This window comes from Panulirus ornatus, chromosome 16 (assembly GCF_036320965.1).
Source record: "Panulirus ornatus isolate Po-2019 chromosome 16, ASM3632096v1, whole genome shotgun sequence".
NCBI lineage: Eukaryota > Metazoa > Arthropoda > Malacostraca > Decapoda > Palinuridae > Panulirus > Panulirus ornatus.
The window spans coordinates 17317788-17334239 of record NC_092239.1 but is presented as its reverse complement, the minus strand read 5'-3'; the positions used below and the strand labels follow the sequence as shown (position 1 = coordinate 17334239).

The 16452-nt window shown below is 40.6% G+C and overlaps 1 protein-coding gene across 7 annotated transcripts in view; it reads right to left on the bottom strand.

The window, feature by feature from the left end:
* Positions 1-16452, bottom strand: part of Camta (Calmodulin-binding transcription activator) — a 1164029-nt gene that overhangs the window by 32446 nt on the left and 1115131 nt on the right. For 5 of the 7 annotated variants that reach the window (XM_071671353.1, XM_071671354.1, XM_071671357.1 and 2 more), the window contains one exon: positions 10950-11182. In XM_071671353.1, the coding sequence (XP_071527454.1) occupies positions 10950-11182 (233 nt within the window). Of the gene's footprint in view, positions 1-10949; positions 11190-12091; positions 12123-16452 lie in introns of all 7 variants that reach the window. The other 2 variants (XM_071671358.1, XM_071671359.1) reach the window with 2 other exon arrangements.

Sequence of the window (16452 nt, the reverse complement as noted above, 5' to 3'; positions counted from 1 at the left end):
AAGGAACAGAGAAGGGGGCCAGGTGAGGATTTTCCCTCTAAGGCCCAGTCCTCTGTTCTTAACGCTACCTCGCAAATGCGGGAAATGGCGAATCGTATGAAAAAAAAAAAAAAAAAAAAAAAAAAATATATATATACATATATTTATATATATTTATTTATTTTTATTTTATTATACTTTGTCGCTGTCTCCCGCGTTTGCGAGGTAGCGCAAGGAAACAGACGAAAGAAATGGCCCAACCCCCCCCATACACATGTATATACATACGTCCACACACGCAAATATACATACCTACACAGCTTTCCATGGTTTACCCCAGACGCTTCACATGCCTTGCTTCAATCCACTGACAGCACGTCAACCCCGGTATACCACATCGCTCCAATTCACTCTATTCCTTGCCCTCCTTTCACCCTCCTGCATGTTCAGGCCCCGATCACACAAAATCTTTTTCACTCCATCTTTTCACCTCCAATTTGGTCTCCCTCTTCTCCTTGTTCCCTCCACCTCCGACACATATATCCTCTTGGTCAATCTTTCCTCACTCATCCTCTCCATGTGCCCAAACCACTTCAAAACACCCTCTTCTGCTCTCTCAACCACGCTCTTTTTATTTCCACACATCTCTCTTACCCTTACGTTACTCACTCGATCAAACCACCTCACACCACACGTTGTCCTTAAACATCTCATTTCCAGCACATCCATCCTCCTGCGCACAACTCTATCCATAGCCCACGCCTCGCAACCATACAACATTGTTGGAACCACTATTCCTTCAAACATATCCATTTTTGCTTTCCGAGATAATGTTCTCGACCTCCACACATTCTTCAAGGCCCCCAGGATTTTCGCCCCCTCCCCCACCCTATGATCCACTTCCGCTTCCATGGTTCCATCCGCTGCCAGATCCACTCCCAGATATCTAAAACACTTCACTTCCTCCAGTTTTTCTCCATTCAAACTCACCTCCCAATTGACTTGACCCTCAACCCTACTGTACCTAATACCCTTGCTCTTATTCACATTTACTCTTAACTTTCTTCTTCCACACACTTTTCCAAACTCAGTCACCAGCTTCTGCAGTTTCTCACATGAATCAGCCACCAGCGCTGTATCATCAGCGAACAACAACTGACTCACTTCCCAAGCTCTCTCATCCCCAACAGACTTCATACTTGCCCCTCTTTCCAAAACTCTTGCATTTACCTCCCTAACAACCCCATCCATAAACAAATTAAACAACCATGGAGACATCACACACCCCTGCCGCAAACCTACATTCACTGAGAACCAATCACTTTCCTCTCTTCCTACACATACACATGCCTTACATCCTCGATAAAAACTTTTCACTGCTTCTAACAACTTTCCTCCCACACCATATATTCTTAATACCTTCCACAGAGCATCTCTATCAACTCTATCATATGCCTTCTCCAGATCCATAAATGCTACATACAAATCCATTTGCTTTTCTAAGTATTTCTCACATACATTCTTCAAAGCAAACACCTGATCCACACATCCTCTACCACTTCTGAAACCACATTGCTCTTCCCCAATCTGATGCTCTGTACATGCCTTCACCCTCTCAATCAATACCCTCCCATATAATTTACCAGGAATACTCAACAAACTTATACCTCTGTAATTTGAGCACTCACTCTTATCCCCTTTGCCTTTGTACAATGGCACTATGCAATAATTCCGACAATCCTCAGGCACCTCACCATGAGTCATACATACATTAAATAACCTTACCAACCAGTCAACAATACAGTCACCCCCTTTTTTAATAAATTCCACTGCAATACCATCCAAACCTGCTGCCTTGCCGGCTTTCATCTTCCGCAAAGCTTTCACTACCTCTTCTCTGTTTACCAAATCATTTTCCCTAACCCTCTCACTTTGCACACCACCTCGACCAAAACACCCTATATCTGCCACTCTACCATCAAACACATTCAACAAACCTTCAAAATACTCACTCCATCTCCTTCTCACATCACCACTACTTGTTATCACCTCCCCATTTGCGCCCTTCACTGAAGTTCCCATTTGCTCCCTTGTCTTACGCACTTTATTTACCTCCTTCCAGAACATCTTTTTATTCTCCCTAAAATTTAATGATACTCTCTCACCCCAACTCTCATTTGCCCTTTTTTTCACCTCTTGCACCTTTCTCTTGACCTCCTGTCTCTTTCTTTTATACATCTCCCACTCAATTTCATTTTTTCCCTGCAAAAATCGTCCAAATGCCTCTCTCTTCTCTTTCACTAATACTCTTACTTCTTCATCCCACCACTCACTACCCTTTCTAATCAACCCACCTCCCACTCTTCTCATGCCACAAGCATCTTTTGCGCAATCCATCGCTGATTCCCTAAATACATCCCATTCCTCCCCCACTCCCCTTACTTCCATTGTTCTCACCTTTTTCCATTCTGTACTCAGTCTCTCCTGGTACTTCCTCACACAGGTCTCCTTCTCAAGCTCACTTACTCTCACCACCCTCTTCACCCCAACATTCACTCTTCTTTTCTGAAAACCCATACAAATCTTCACCTTAGCCTCCACAAGATAATGATCAGACATCCCTCCAGTTGCACCTCTCAGCACATTAACATCCAAAAGTCTCTCTTTCGCACGCCTGTCAATTAACACGTAATCCAATAACGCTCTCTGGCCATCTCTCCTACTTACATAAGTATACTTATGTATATCTCGCTTTTTAAACCAGGTATTCCCAATCATCAGTCCTTTTTCAGCACATAAATCTACAAGCTCTTCACCATTTCCATTTACAACACTGAACACCCCATGTATACCAATTATTTCCTCAACTGCCACATTACTCACCTTTGCATTCAAATCACCCATCACTATGACCCGGTCTCGTGCATCAAAACCACTACCACACTCATTCAGCTGCTCCCAAATCACTTGCCTCTCTTGATCTTTCTTCTCATGCCCCTTCTCATTTATATATATATATATATATATATATATATATATATATATATATATATATATATATATATATATATATATATATATATATATATTTTTTTTTTTTTTTCTTTGTCGCTGTCTCCCGCGTTTGCGAGGTAGCGCAAGGAAACAGACGAAAGAAATGGCCCAACCCACCCCCATACACATGTATATACATACGTCCACACACGCAAATATACATACCTACACAGCTTTCCATGGTTTACCCCAGACGCTTCACATGCCCTGATTCAATCCACTGACAGCACATCAACCCCGGTATACCACATCGCTCCAATTCACTCTATTCCTTGCCCTCCTTTCACCCTCCTGCATGTTCAGGCCCCGATCACACAAAATCTTTTTCACTCCATCTTTCCACCTCCAATTTGGTCTCCCTCTTCTCCTCGTTCCCTCCACCTCCGACACATATATCCTCTTGGTCAATCTTTCCTCACTCATTCTCTCCATGTGCCCAAACCATTTCAAAACACCCTCTTCTGCTCTCTCAACCACGCTCTTTTTATTTCCACACATCTCTCTTACCCTTACGTTACTTACTCGATCAAACCACCTCACACCACACATTGTCCTCAAACATCTCATTTCCAGCACATCCATCCTCCTGCGCACAACTCTATCCATAGCCCACGCCTCGCAACCATACAACATTGTTGGAACCACTATTCCTTCAAACATACCCATTTTTGCTTTCCGAGATAATGAATGTTCTCGACTTCCACACATTCTTCAAGGCTCCCAGAATTTTCGCCCCCTCCCCCACCCTATGATCCACTTCCGCTTCCATGGTTCCATCCGCTGCCAGATCCACTCCCAGATATCTAAAACACTTCACTTCCTCCAGTTTTTCTCCATTCAAACTCACCTCCCAATTGACTTGACCCTCAACCCTACTGTACCTAATATATTCTTTCTTTCATACTATTCGGGATGAAGAAGTAAGATTATTAGTGAAAGAGAAGAGAGAGGCATTTGGACGATTTTTGCAGGGAAAAAATGAAATTGAGTGGGAGATGTATAAAAGAAAGAGACAGGAGGTCAAGAGAAAGGTGGAAGAGGTGAAAAAGAGGGCAAATGAGAGTTGGGGTGAGAGAGTATCATTAAATTTTAGGAAGAATAAATAGATGTTCTGGAAGGAGGTAAATAAAGTGCGTAAGACAAGGGAGCAAATGGGAACTTCATTGAAGGGCGCAAATGGGGAGGTGATAACAAGTAGTGGTGATGTGAGAAGGAGATGGAGTGAGTATTTTGAAGGTTTGTTGAATGTGTTTGATGAATAGAGTGGCAGATATAGGGTGTTTTGGTCGAGGTGGTGTGCAAAGTGAGAGGGTTAGGGAAAATGATTTGGAAACAGAGAAGAGGTAGTAAAAGCTTTGTGGAAGATGAAAGCCGGCAAGGCAGCAGGTTTGGATGGTATTGCAGTGGAATTTATTAAAAAAGGGGGTGACTGTATTGTTGACTGGTTGGTAAGGATATTTAATGTATGTTTGACTCATGGTGAGGTGCCTGAGGATTGTCGGAATTATTGCATAGTGACATTGTACAAAGGCAAAGGGGATAAGAGTGAGTGCTCAAATTACAGAGGTATAAGTTTGTTGAGTATTCCTGGTAAATTATATGGGAGGGTATTGATTGAGAGGGTGAAGGCATGTACAGAGCATCAGATTGGGGAAGAGCAGTGTGGTTTCAGAAGTGGTAGAGGATGTGTGGATCAGGTGTTTGCTTTGAAGAATGTATGTGAGAAATACTTAGAAAAGCAAATGGATTTGTATGTAGCATTTATGGATCTGGAGAAGGCATATGATAGAGCTGACAGAGATGTTCTGTGGAAGGTATTAAGAATATATGGTGTGGGAGGCAAGTTGTTAGAAGCAGTGAAAAGTTTTTATCTAGGATGTAAGGCATGTGTACGTGTAGGAGGAGAGGAAAGTGATTGGTTCTCAGTGAATGTAGGTTTGGGGCAGGGATGTGTGATGTCTCCATGGCTGTTTAATTTGTTTATGGATGGGGTTGTTAGGGAGGTGAATGGAAGAGTTTTGGAAAGAGGGGCAAGTATGAAGTCTGTTGTGAATGAGAGAGCTTGGGAAGTGAGTCAGTTGTTGTTCGCTGATGATACAGCACTGGTGGCCGATTCATGTGAGAAACTGCAGAAGCTGGTGACTGAGTTTGGTAAAGTGTGTGAAAGAAGAAAGTTAAGAGTAAATGTGAATAAGAGCAAGGTTAATTATTAGGTACAGTAGGGTTCAGGGTCAAGTCAATTGGGAGGTAAGTTTGAATGGAGAAAAACTGGAGGAAGTAAAGTGTTTTAGATATCTGGGAGTGGATCTGGCAGCTGATGGTACCATGGAAGCGGAAGTGAATCATAGGGTGGGGGAGGGGGCGAAAATCCTGGGAGCCTTGAAGAATGTGTGGAAGCCGAGAACATTATCTCGGAAAGCAAAAATGGGTATGTTTGAAGAAAAAGTGGTTCCAACAATGTTGTATGGTTGCGAGGCGTGGGCTATGGATAGAGTTGTGTGCAGGAGGGTGGATGTGCTGGAAATGAGATGTTTGAGGACAATGTGTGGTGTGAGGTGGTTTGATCGAGTAAGTAATGTAAGGGTAAGAGAGATGTGTGGAAATAAAAAGAGCGTGGTTGAGAGAGCAGAAGAGGGTGTTTTGAAATGGTTTGGGCACATGGAGAATGAGTGAGGAAAGATTGACCAAGAGGATATATGTGTCGGAGGTGGAGGGAACGAGGAGAAGTGGGAGACCAAATTGGAGGTGGAAAGATGGAGTGAAAAAGATTTTGAGTGATCGGGACCTGAACATGCAGGAGGGTGAAAGGCGGGCAAGGATTAGAGTGACTTGGATCGATGTGGTATACCGGGGTTGACGTGCTGTCAGTGGATTGAATCAGGGCATGTGAAGCGTCTGGGGTAAACCATGGAAAGTAGTGTGGGGCCTGGATGTGGAAAGGGAGCTGTGGTTACGGGCATTACTGCATGACAGCTAGAGACTGAGTGTGAACAAATGTTGTCTTTTCCTAGCGCTACCTCGCACACATGAGGGGGGAGGGGGATGGTATTCCATGTGTGGAGAGGTGCCGATGGAAATGAATAAAGGCAGACAGTGTGAATTGTGTGCAGGGGTATATATGTATGTGTCTGTGTGTGTACATATATGTGTACATTGAGATGTATAGGTATGCATTTTTGCGTGTGTGGACGTGTATGTATATACATGTGTATGGGGGTGGGTTGGGCCATTTCTTTCGTCTGTTTCCTTGCGCTAACTCGCAAACGCGGGAGACAGCGACAAAGCAAAATAAAAAAAAATATATATGACAGAGTTGATAGAGATGCTCTGTGGAGGGTATTAAGAATATATGGTGTGGGAGGCAAGTTGTTAGAAGCAGTGAAAAGTTTTTATCGAGGATGTAAGGCATGTGTATGTGTAGGAAGAGAGGAAAGTGATTGGTTCACAGTGAATGTAGCTTTGTGGCAGGGGTGTGTGATATCTCCATGGTTGTTTAATTTGTTTATGGATGGGGTTGTTAGGGAGGTGAATGCAAGAGTTTTGGAAAGAGGGGCAAGTATGAAGTCTGTTGTGGATGAGACAGCTTGGGAAGTGAGTCAGTTGTTGTTCGCTGATGATACAGCGCCGGTGGCTGATTCATGTGAGAAACTGCAGAAGCTGGTGACTGAGTTTGGTAAAGTGTGTGAAAGAAGAAAGTTAAGAGTAAATGTGAATAAGAGCAAGGTAATTAGGTACAGTAGGGTTGAGGGTCAAGTCAATTGGGAGGTAAGTTTGAATGGAGAAAAACTGGAGGAAGTAAAGTGTTTTAGATACCTGGGAGTGGATCTGGCAGCGGATGGAACCATGGAAGCGGAAGTGGGTCATAGGGTGGGGGAGGGGGCGAAAATCCTGGGAGCCTTGAAGAATGTGTGGAAGTCGAGAACATTATCTCGGAAAGCAAAAATGGGTATGTTTGAAGGAATAGTGGTTCCAACAATGTTATATGGTTGCGAGGCGTGGGCTATAGATAGAGTTGTGCATAGGAGGGTGGATGTGCTGGAAATGAGATGTTTGAGGACAATATGTGGTGTGAGGTGGTTTGATCGAGTAAGTAATAATAGGGTAAGAGAGATGTGTGGTAATAAAAAGAGTGTGGTCGAGAGACCAGAAGAGGGTGTTTTGAAATGGTCTGGTCACATGGAGAGAATGAGTGAGGAAAGATTGACCAAGAGGATATATGTGTCAGAGGTGGAGGGAACAAGGAGAAGTGGGAGACCAAATTGGAGGAGGAAAGATGGAGTGAAAAAGATTTTGAGTGATCGGGGCCTGAACATGCAGGAGGGTGAAAGGTGTGCAAGGAATAGAGTGAATTGGAACAATGTGGTATACCGGGGTCGACATGCTGTCGATGGATTGAACCAGGGCATGTGAAGCGTCTGGGGTAAGCCATGGAAAGTTCTGTGGGGCCTGGATGTGGAAAGGGCACTGTCGTTTCGGTGCATTATACATGATAGTTAGAGACTGATTGTGAACAAATGTGGCCTTTGCTGTCTTTTCCTAATGCTACCTCGTGCACATGCGGGGGTTGTTATTTCATGTGTGTCGGGGTGGCGATGGGGAGGAATAAAGGCAGACAGTATGAATTATGTACATGTGTATATATGTATATGTCTGTGTGTGTATATATATGTATAAATTGAGATGTATAGGTATGTATATTGCGTGTGTGGACGTGTATGTATATACATGTGTATGTGATTGGGTTGGGCCATTCTTTCCTCTGTTTCCTTGCGCTACCTTGCTAACGCGCGAGACAGTGACAAAGTAAAATAAATGAATATAAATATATCATTTATATTACTTGTTTTTATCATACTCGATTGCCGTTTCCTGCATAATACGGTAGCACCAGGAAACAGACAAACAAGGGCTCAAACACTCATATACACACATACATGTACATATACATACATACACATGTACATATTAACATATACACATAAATAAACATATACATAAACAAATGTATACATACACATATAAGCACAGGCACACGACGCCACTTGCCCCACAAGAAACAGCACAAATGCATGAAAAAAAAAGAAAAATAAGATAGCATACATTCTTTTCTACCCCCTCCTACAAACACACACACACACACACCTGATCACCATCCCCTGCATAAGCGAGGAAGCACCAGCAAAGAGACGAAGAAAAGCCATATCCTCTTGCATTCGTAAGTTGTATGTGTAATGCATTGAAACCACAGCTCCCCTATCCATATCAAGGACTCACAAACCTTTCCATGGTTTATTCCTGGCATTTTACATGTCCTGGTTCAGTCCATCAATAGCACATCAGCCTTAGTACACCACATCGTTCCAAATCACTCTATTCCTTGCACACCTTTCACCCTCCTGCATGTTCAGGCCCCGATCACTCAAAATCCTTTCATCTCCAATTTGCTCTCCCTGTTCTCCTTGTTCTCTCCACTTCTGACACATATATCCTCTTTGTCAACATTTCCAAACTCATTCTCTCCATTTGTCCAAACTATTTCAACACATCCTCTTCTGCTCTCTCAACCACACTCTTTTTATTATCATACACCTTTCTTCCAATTTCATTACTCACTTGATCAAACTACCTCACACCACATACTGTCCTCAGACGTTTCATTTCCAACACATCCACCCTACTCTGCACAACCATATTTATAGCCCATGCCTTGCAACTATATAATATTGTTGGGACTACTATTCCTTGAAACATACCCATTTTTGTCCTCAAAGATAATGTACTCTCTTTCCAAACATTCTTCAACACTCCCAAAACCTTCGCAACCTCCCCACTCTGTGACTTACTTCCAGTTCATTGGTTCCATTCACTGCCAATTCCACTTACAGATACCTAAAAAACTTCACTTCCTCCTCTTTTTCTCCACTCAAACTTACATTCCAGACAAACTGTTTCTCGACTCTGCTGATTCTGATGACCTTGCTTTTATTTACATTGAACAACTTTCTCCTTTCACACACACTTCCATACTCAGTTGCCAACTTCAAGAGTTTCTCACTAAAAATAATTACCAGTGCTTTATCATCAGCAAACAACAACTGACTCACTTTCCAGGCCCTCTCATCTGTATATACACTTGCCCCACTCTCCCAGAGTTGCATTACTTCCCTCAACACCACATCCATAAACAAACTGAACAACGGTGGTGACATCACACTCCCCTGCCACAGACTGACCTTCACTTGGAACCACTCACTCTCCTCTCTTCCTACTCGTACACATGCCTTACAACCTTGATAAAAACTTTTCACTGCTTCTAGCAGCTTACCTCCCACATCATATATTCATAAGACCTTCCATAAAGCATCTCTATCAACCCTATCATATGCCTTCTTCAGATCCACAAATGTTACATACAAATCAATCTGTTTTTCTAAGTATGTCTCATACATTCTTTAAAGTAAATACTTCATCCACATATCCTCTACCACTTCTGAAACCACACTGCTCTCCCCCAATCGGATGCTCTGAATATGCCTTCACCCTCTCAATCAATACCCTCCCATACAATCTTCCAGGAATACTCAACAAACTTATGCTTCTGTAGTTTGAACACTCACCTTTATCCCCTTTACCTTTTTACAACGGCACTATACATGCATTCTGCCAATCCTCATGCACTTCACCATAATCCATACATACCAATCAACAACACAGTCACCCCCTCTCTCAATAAATTCATCTGTAATACCATCCAAACCTGCTGCCCTGCCAGATTTTATCTTCCATAAGGCTTTCAACACCTCTCTTCTCACATCACTCTCCCTGACTCTCTCACTTCACACTCCACCCTGACCAAAACACTCTATATCTGCCACTCTATCATCAAATACATTCAACAAAACTTCACAATACTCACTCCATCTCCTCCTTACTTCATCACTAACTGCTGTCACTCCCTCCCCCCCATGCACTCCTCACCAATGCTCCCATTTTTCTCTTGCCTTATGTACGTTATTTACCTCCATCCAAAACATCTTTTTATTCTCCCTAAAGTTTAATGATACTCTCTCACCCCAACCCTCATCTCTCCTCTTTTTCAACCCTTGCACCTTGCTCCTGACCTCCTGTCACTTTTTCTTATACATCTCCCAGTCATTTGCACTCCTTCCTTATAAATATTGTCCAAATGCCTCTCTTTTTTCTTTCAATAACAACTTTACTTCTTTATCCCATCACTCACTACCTTTTCTAATCTGCCCACCTCCCATCTTTCTCATGTCACATGCGTCTCTTCACATGACATCACTGCTTCCCTTAATACATACGTCTGTTAGACATACTGGGTTTCTCCCTACCTTCAAGACCCACCAAAAGAAGAACCTACAAGATTCTGCAATGATGGTAGGGCTAATACTCAAAACTCACTGCTGTTAAATGATAATCATCAGTTTTGGGCTCATCCGGAATAGGTTTCAATCATATGTCAAATATTCTTTTATGTGTCTCTGTAGTTGTTCTTTGCATGTTTGTTATTTCTCCTATTAGTAAAATGTACTCAAAAGCCATTTGAGCATTCTTGCAGGTGCTTCATATATTTTTGTTTGATAAATTTTTGGTATGTTCCATAGTATTTTTTAAGACTTAATAACTCTACATCGCCCTTGCTGAAAGTCTTCAAGATTCAACAGGAGAAGCAGATAGAGACTAATATAAAGAAAGAGCAAAAACATAAAGTATGAATCAAGCCAGACAATGAGAAATTAATACTGCTATGGTATATACATCCACCTTATGAAAATGTGGAAGCAAAAGTAATTAAATTAATCAGGTAAAGTTACTATTGCCTGAATTCAGAAACAAGTTTGTCATGGGGTTTAGTATGACACATAGGGAATCTATTTTTACTTATCACTTACTGGTCAGGTGCATGGGCTGTGCTCGAGAGTAAAGGGTCTGTGTCGCGGTGGGAGTGCTCCGATGAGGGGCCCGCCCGTGCTGGAGGAAGCTGATGGAGAAGGGGAGGGAGGGGTTGCTGAATTGCGGCCCCCCCCACTGCTGTTCCCCCCGTTGCTGGTCCCTGGCACCCCTGACCCAGTGGCTGACACCCCTGGCCCACCTTCTCTTTTTCTGCTGCCTGCGCTCGCTCTCTCTGTAATCTGGAGTGTCAAGAACCAGATAATGTACAAGAACTCTTTATTACAACTCATCACCATCTTCAAATCTTTGGAAAAGTAGCTACAAATCTTTACTATACATGTAACATCAACATCTCACTTTCATGGGTTCTAAGCTAGTTGAAAGAAGGTACACAAGGCTACAACAGTGAGACTGTTAGCACCTAAAAGATAGTCTCTGGATTAGGAACAAGCAAATGAATTTGGTAGTGCAGCACATGAAGTAGGTGCTCTTACTTCTAACAGTAATATCTGGCACATAGTATACATAAATTACATTTATGGATCATACTTTACACCACTTTAAACAACAAATATTACAAAAAAAGGAAAAATACACTAATGATAAATATAATACTCCCTCAAAATATAAAATTGAAAGTGAAAAACTGGCTTCAAACTAATAAAAAATTGAAAAAAATCTAAGAGATAAATAATACAGGGACAGTAGTTTTACTGACACTACATGCCCCACAAACTGGACAACCACTCCTATAGTATATAAGTTTTATATACATGTAAACAGTATTTACAATTTGTTTAAAGATCATATTTCAGAGATGCAAATGCCCAAGACACATTATGATACCATTTCCCACTTAATCTTTACTCTCCGCATAGTGCATAAAAAACAATAAAAATTAGTCCCTTCAACTTGTGTGAACTATATTACAATCAATGGTAGCAACTCTTAAATAAGTAAATGAAGACCACAAACTATAGGTAAACAAAACAGAAATTTCAAAATGCAAAAATAAATAGCTTAAATTATCTTTTAGGAGTGGTGTCTCAAGAACACAACACAATACAACATCAACACAGCAAACACAGAAAACTTGAAACAATACTTCCTGTCACTTTAAGCCTGATTCAGACTAACTCACCGTTTTATCCGTTAACAACTCCCATATGCTGCTACGAGAAAGAGACGAGAACAAGTAAATATAGATTGGACAGCGATTGTTGCACTACACCAGTACAACAACCACGGAACGACAGCAACTTACTTTACTACTAGTCATGCAATTTCCAGTCCAGGTTTACTGCTCTTAATATCAAATCAGGTTGTGAAATACTATATTTGCAAAACATATCAGTTTTCATTTTCATATTAGCATTCAGCTTATCCTTAGTACTTCTGTGCTGGTTTATCTTCAGCAGTAAACCTGACTTGTTAAAGCAAAGTAGAAGTTTTGTGTTATGCAGCTCACTTTGAACCAACTCCTCATTCTAACATTCGATAGATCATGTTCATATAATATACAGACTTTGGAAATGTGTGCTGAAAATATCCCCAAGCTTTAAGTTTATAGCTTGGCTTTCCTCCCTGGAGTTATAAAACAATCTTTTATTGTCACATAATGCCTTCTATTGCTAATTAAGAATGTCCCCATAATCAATGTCTTTTTCAGCACCTTATCTTGGATAATGAACATTAAAATATGAGGAAAAATCAACAGGATGAGAAAATGAGGAAGCAGAAAGAGAGTAGGAGACCCTACATCTGTACAACAGCCAGAAAATATAATCTTCATATCAACTAGCCTCTGGGTAAGTTTTAGAAAACAGCTTCATAATAAATGCAACCACTAATAAAAGCTGGCATTATAATGGAAGGATACAAAATTTATCATCTGTGTGGAACACAGATATGTCTTTTGTTTTCAAAATTTCACTTTCTGTACATGAGGAGCAAGTTAAGGGGATGGTATGAAAATCAAACAGCTTACCAGTCAGTTAACAGGGTCCATGCCAGACCAAAGAGTCCTTCAAGGTAATCAAAGGCAATCAAACATGATATCAACTTTTCAGCTGGTTAGGAGGAAAAATTGTGGTCAAAGATACTAAAATAGAGTAAACAGTTGATGAACGGAAGAAACTAATGGATAAAGATATAAATGCCGATAAGAATGGAGAGGATATAAAACCTTACGGAAAAACGAAATGCTGACACAAAAATAATGGAATTTTACCGAAGAAAACAACCGGAATGAAGAAGTAACACGAGTAAACAAAATATACCACAAAAACCCTGAGAGTGAGCCTTGAAAAGTGGAGAAAAGTCTAAAACTGACTAAAATAGATTGGGAGAGGTTAATTGAACAATAAGAATTAGTATCTAGTACAAAAATAATGAAAAGATGGACGACTGAATGTCTTTTTAGTTTGATGAGAATGCAGCATTTGCTGTCACTGCAGAAGTTCAATTAACATCAAAGACATATGTAAAGCAAGAGATCAAATTAGAGAAAATTCAGCACCAAGATCATATGGAATTCCACCTATTTTCCTTAAAAAGACAAAGTGGCAAGAGTTCATTATGCATCACCAGTACATTAAGAGGATCTAGGCTTTTGCCAAAACACTAGAAAGATCAGTGAGCTTGATGACACATGTTTTAAAATTCTTCAAAAGAGTAATTAAGAAACACATACTGAAACACCTAACTAACAGTAACTACACATGGATGTTGGAGATGTGTACCTGAAAAACATAGCTTGGTAAAATTATCATGTATTAATCAAGTTACCATAGGATTCAGTGGAACAAGGGGAGTTTACATTCCTTGGGGACATTTCTCCACCTAATTCTCATACAAAAAAGTTATAAAATGTCAAGCAACACACAGTACACTTCAGGTACATTATTCATCTAAATATCAGTACAAAAAGTAAAGCACAGAATATTGTATCTAAATACAATATATATAATATCCACCAATAAAACATGTATGAAATAAGGATACATTCCTGAATCCTGGCCAATCCATCCCCAGACCTACTTTATCACATGTTCATGACATCTGTAAGCATCAATTTCATACAAGATGCACCTAATCACACAAACAGCGATAAATGGTAATTTGAAACAGAAGTGGGCTGAATGAAAACAATACAATAAATGGCATGAGTATTACCCATAGAAAAAAAAACATGCTAGCAAAGGTGGATGAGGTAAGTTCTAGTTGGAGAGTGGGAATGTGGTATGTAATATGGTCCTACGAGTCACTTGATTCCTTGATATCATCGTAAAAAGTTGCTGAGGGGAAATTAGATTTGCTGAATTCTCAACTAATCTGACAGCAGTAAGTGGGTTGTCATTTGGTGGAAATCATCCCTCAGTCTCATACTGCCATCCATTCTACCATGTTTGTGGTGAACAATAATAGAATAAAGTGTTATGAGCAAGTGTTGGAAGTATATCTAAAGGAAAAACAAAAAGATTTAAAAAGTTAAAACAAATTATAACTGAGGGCCCATAGTGACAGAGCAAGAGTGACAAGAATGGGAGGCAATGATTATCCCATCACCTGCCTTCCCTCCATATTGATAATATTGATTTCATGTTTGTGGAGAACAGTAATAATACAAGATACATTACACAAATACTAAATGTAAAATTAAAGATAGGAAGAGATTTACACAATAATAACCAGTCAAAAAAGCCAGTCATGAGGGCCTATAACTGTAGAGAAAGAGAGTAAACAGTAGGGAGGAATAAGTGCCTCATCTCCACCTGCCTCCTCTATGCCATTATCACTACAACTTGCCCTTTCAACCTCACTCTGGGAATTGGTTATTTACTTTTGGTGCAATAGACTCCATCTGCAACAAAATGATGTTACTGTACACAGTACAGGGAGTCCCCATGGAACAAGGTTACATTCCTAAAGATCTATAGTTTTAGCAGCATGCTGTTGTATGATTCAACAAACCTGTATGTTTCTGACCAAAGATTTGCCTCTATGGAAAACCCATCTACTTGATAGTGAGGAAGGCTGTGTTGATCTGGGAGGATGTAAGACATTGGAAAAGCAATGGAAACACTTTTAAAAATCAAAAAACCTTTAAAACTCTTACCTAAACTATTAAAGGGAAAGGCGATGCTGACCTGGGAAAATGTCAGTAACTGTTAAAGTCAGGCAAATACTTTTGAAAATCAACAAAACATCTGAAAACCTTACCTAAATGAGACTTGGAGGGCTATGCTAACCTGGGAAAAGGTAAGGGAAACACCTTGAAAAAATCAAAAGAACCTGTAACTGACAGCAGGGAGTTACAGTGTCTGCAAAAAACACTGTCTGCCACCTTATTTTTTCAAAGGCAATACAAGGATAAGGTCAAGTGTGGGATATGGCACTCTCCGAGTGAAACCACTGTACATCTGATGGTGTGAACACCAGCAACCTGCCTCTGCTGAGGCTATCTTGAGGAAATGATTGTCTCAGGCTATCTTTATCTTGATAAAATGATGTTCTTTCTTCAATCTTCCAGACTGTCACTTCATTTTGGGAATTTTGGTTTTGGGTGATGTATTTCTTCCACCAGTGCTTCAAGATGGTAGGCTTCTACCTTTCTAAGGAAAGAAAGCCCTAATTTCCACCTGGGAGCAAGAAAATGTGGATACATGTGAGATTTTTAGGTGCACTGGGTGCTCTGAATGCACAATCAGGCAGATGCTACCAGCAACACCTCATATGTGCCTCCCTTATCCAGATCAAAAGCTATGGATCAAAACATGGACTTAAATACTTTAGGAATCTGCCAATTCCTTGCCCAGATGTCTGAAGAAGGCAATCAAGGACAAAAAAGAGAAGACATAGTAATACAATGTTACTTTGACATTGCCTTTGAAAATTTATGGAGGAAGCAGAAAAGATTTTTTGCAGACGCTGCATGAAGATGTGAAAAAACATCAGTTACAGTAAAAATAAGGAAAGCATATCTAAAAAAGTATAAGAATCTTACCAAACTGAGACTGGGAAAGGGTTCACTGATCTAGCAAAATGCAAAAGCAAGGGTTTATTTATTATTATACTTTGTTGCTGTCTCCTGCGTTAGCGAAGTAGCGCAAGGAAACAGACGAAAGAATGGCCCAACCCACCCACAAACACATGTATATACATACACGTCCACACACAGCACATATACATATCTATATATTTCAACATATAAATATATATACACAAACAGACATATACATATATACACATGTACATAATTTATACTGTCTGCCCTTATTCATTCCCGTCGCCACCCCGCCACACATGAAATGAAAACCCCCTCCCCGCATGTGTGTGAGGTAGTGCTAGGAAAAGACAACAAAGGCCACATTCATTCACACTCAGTCTCTAGCTGTCATGTATAATGCACCAAAACCACAGCTCCCTTTCCACATCCAGGCCCCACAAAACTTTCCATAGTTTACCCTAGACGCTTCACATGCCCTGGTTCAATCCACTGAC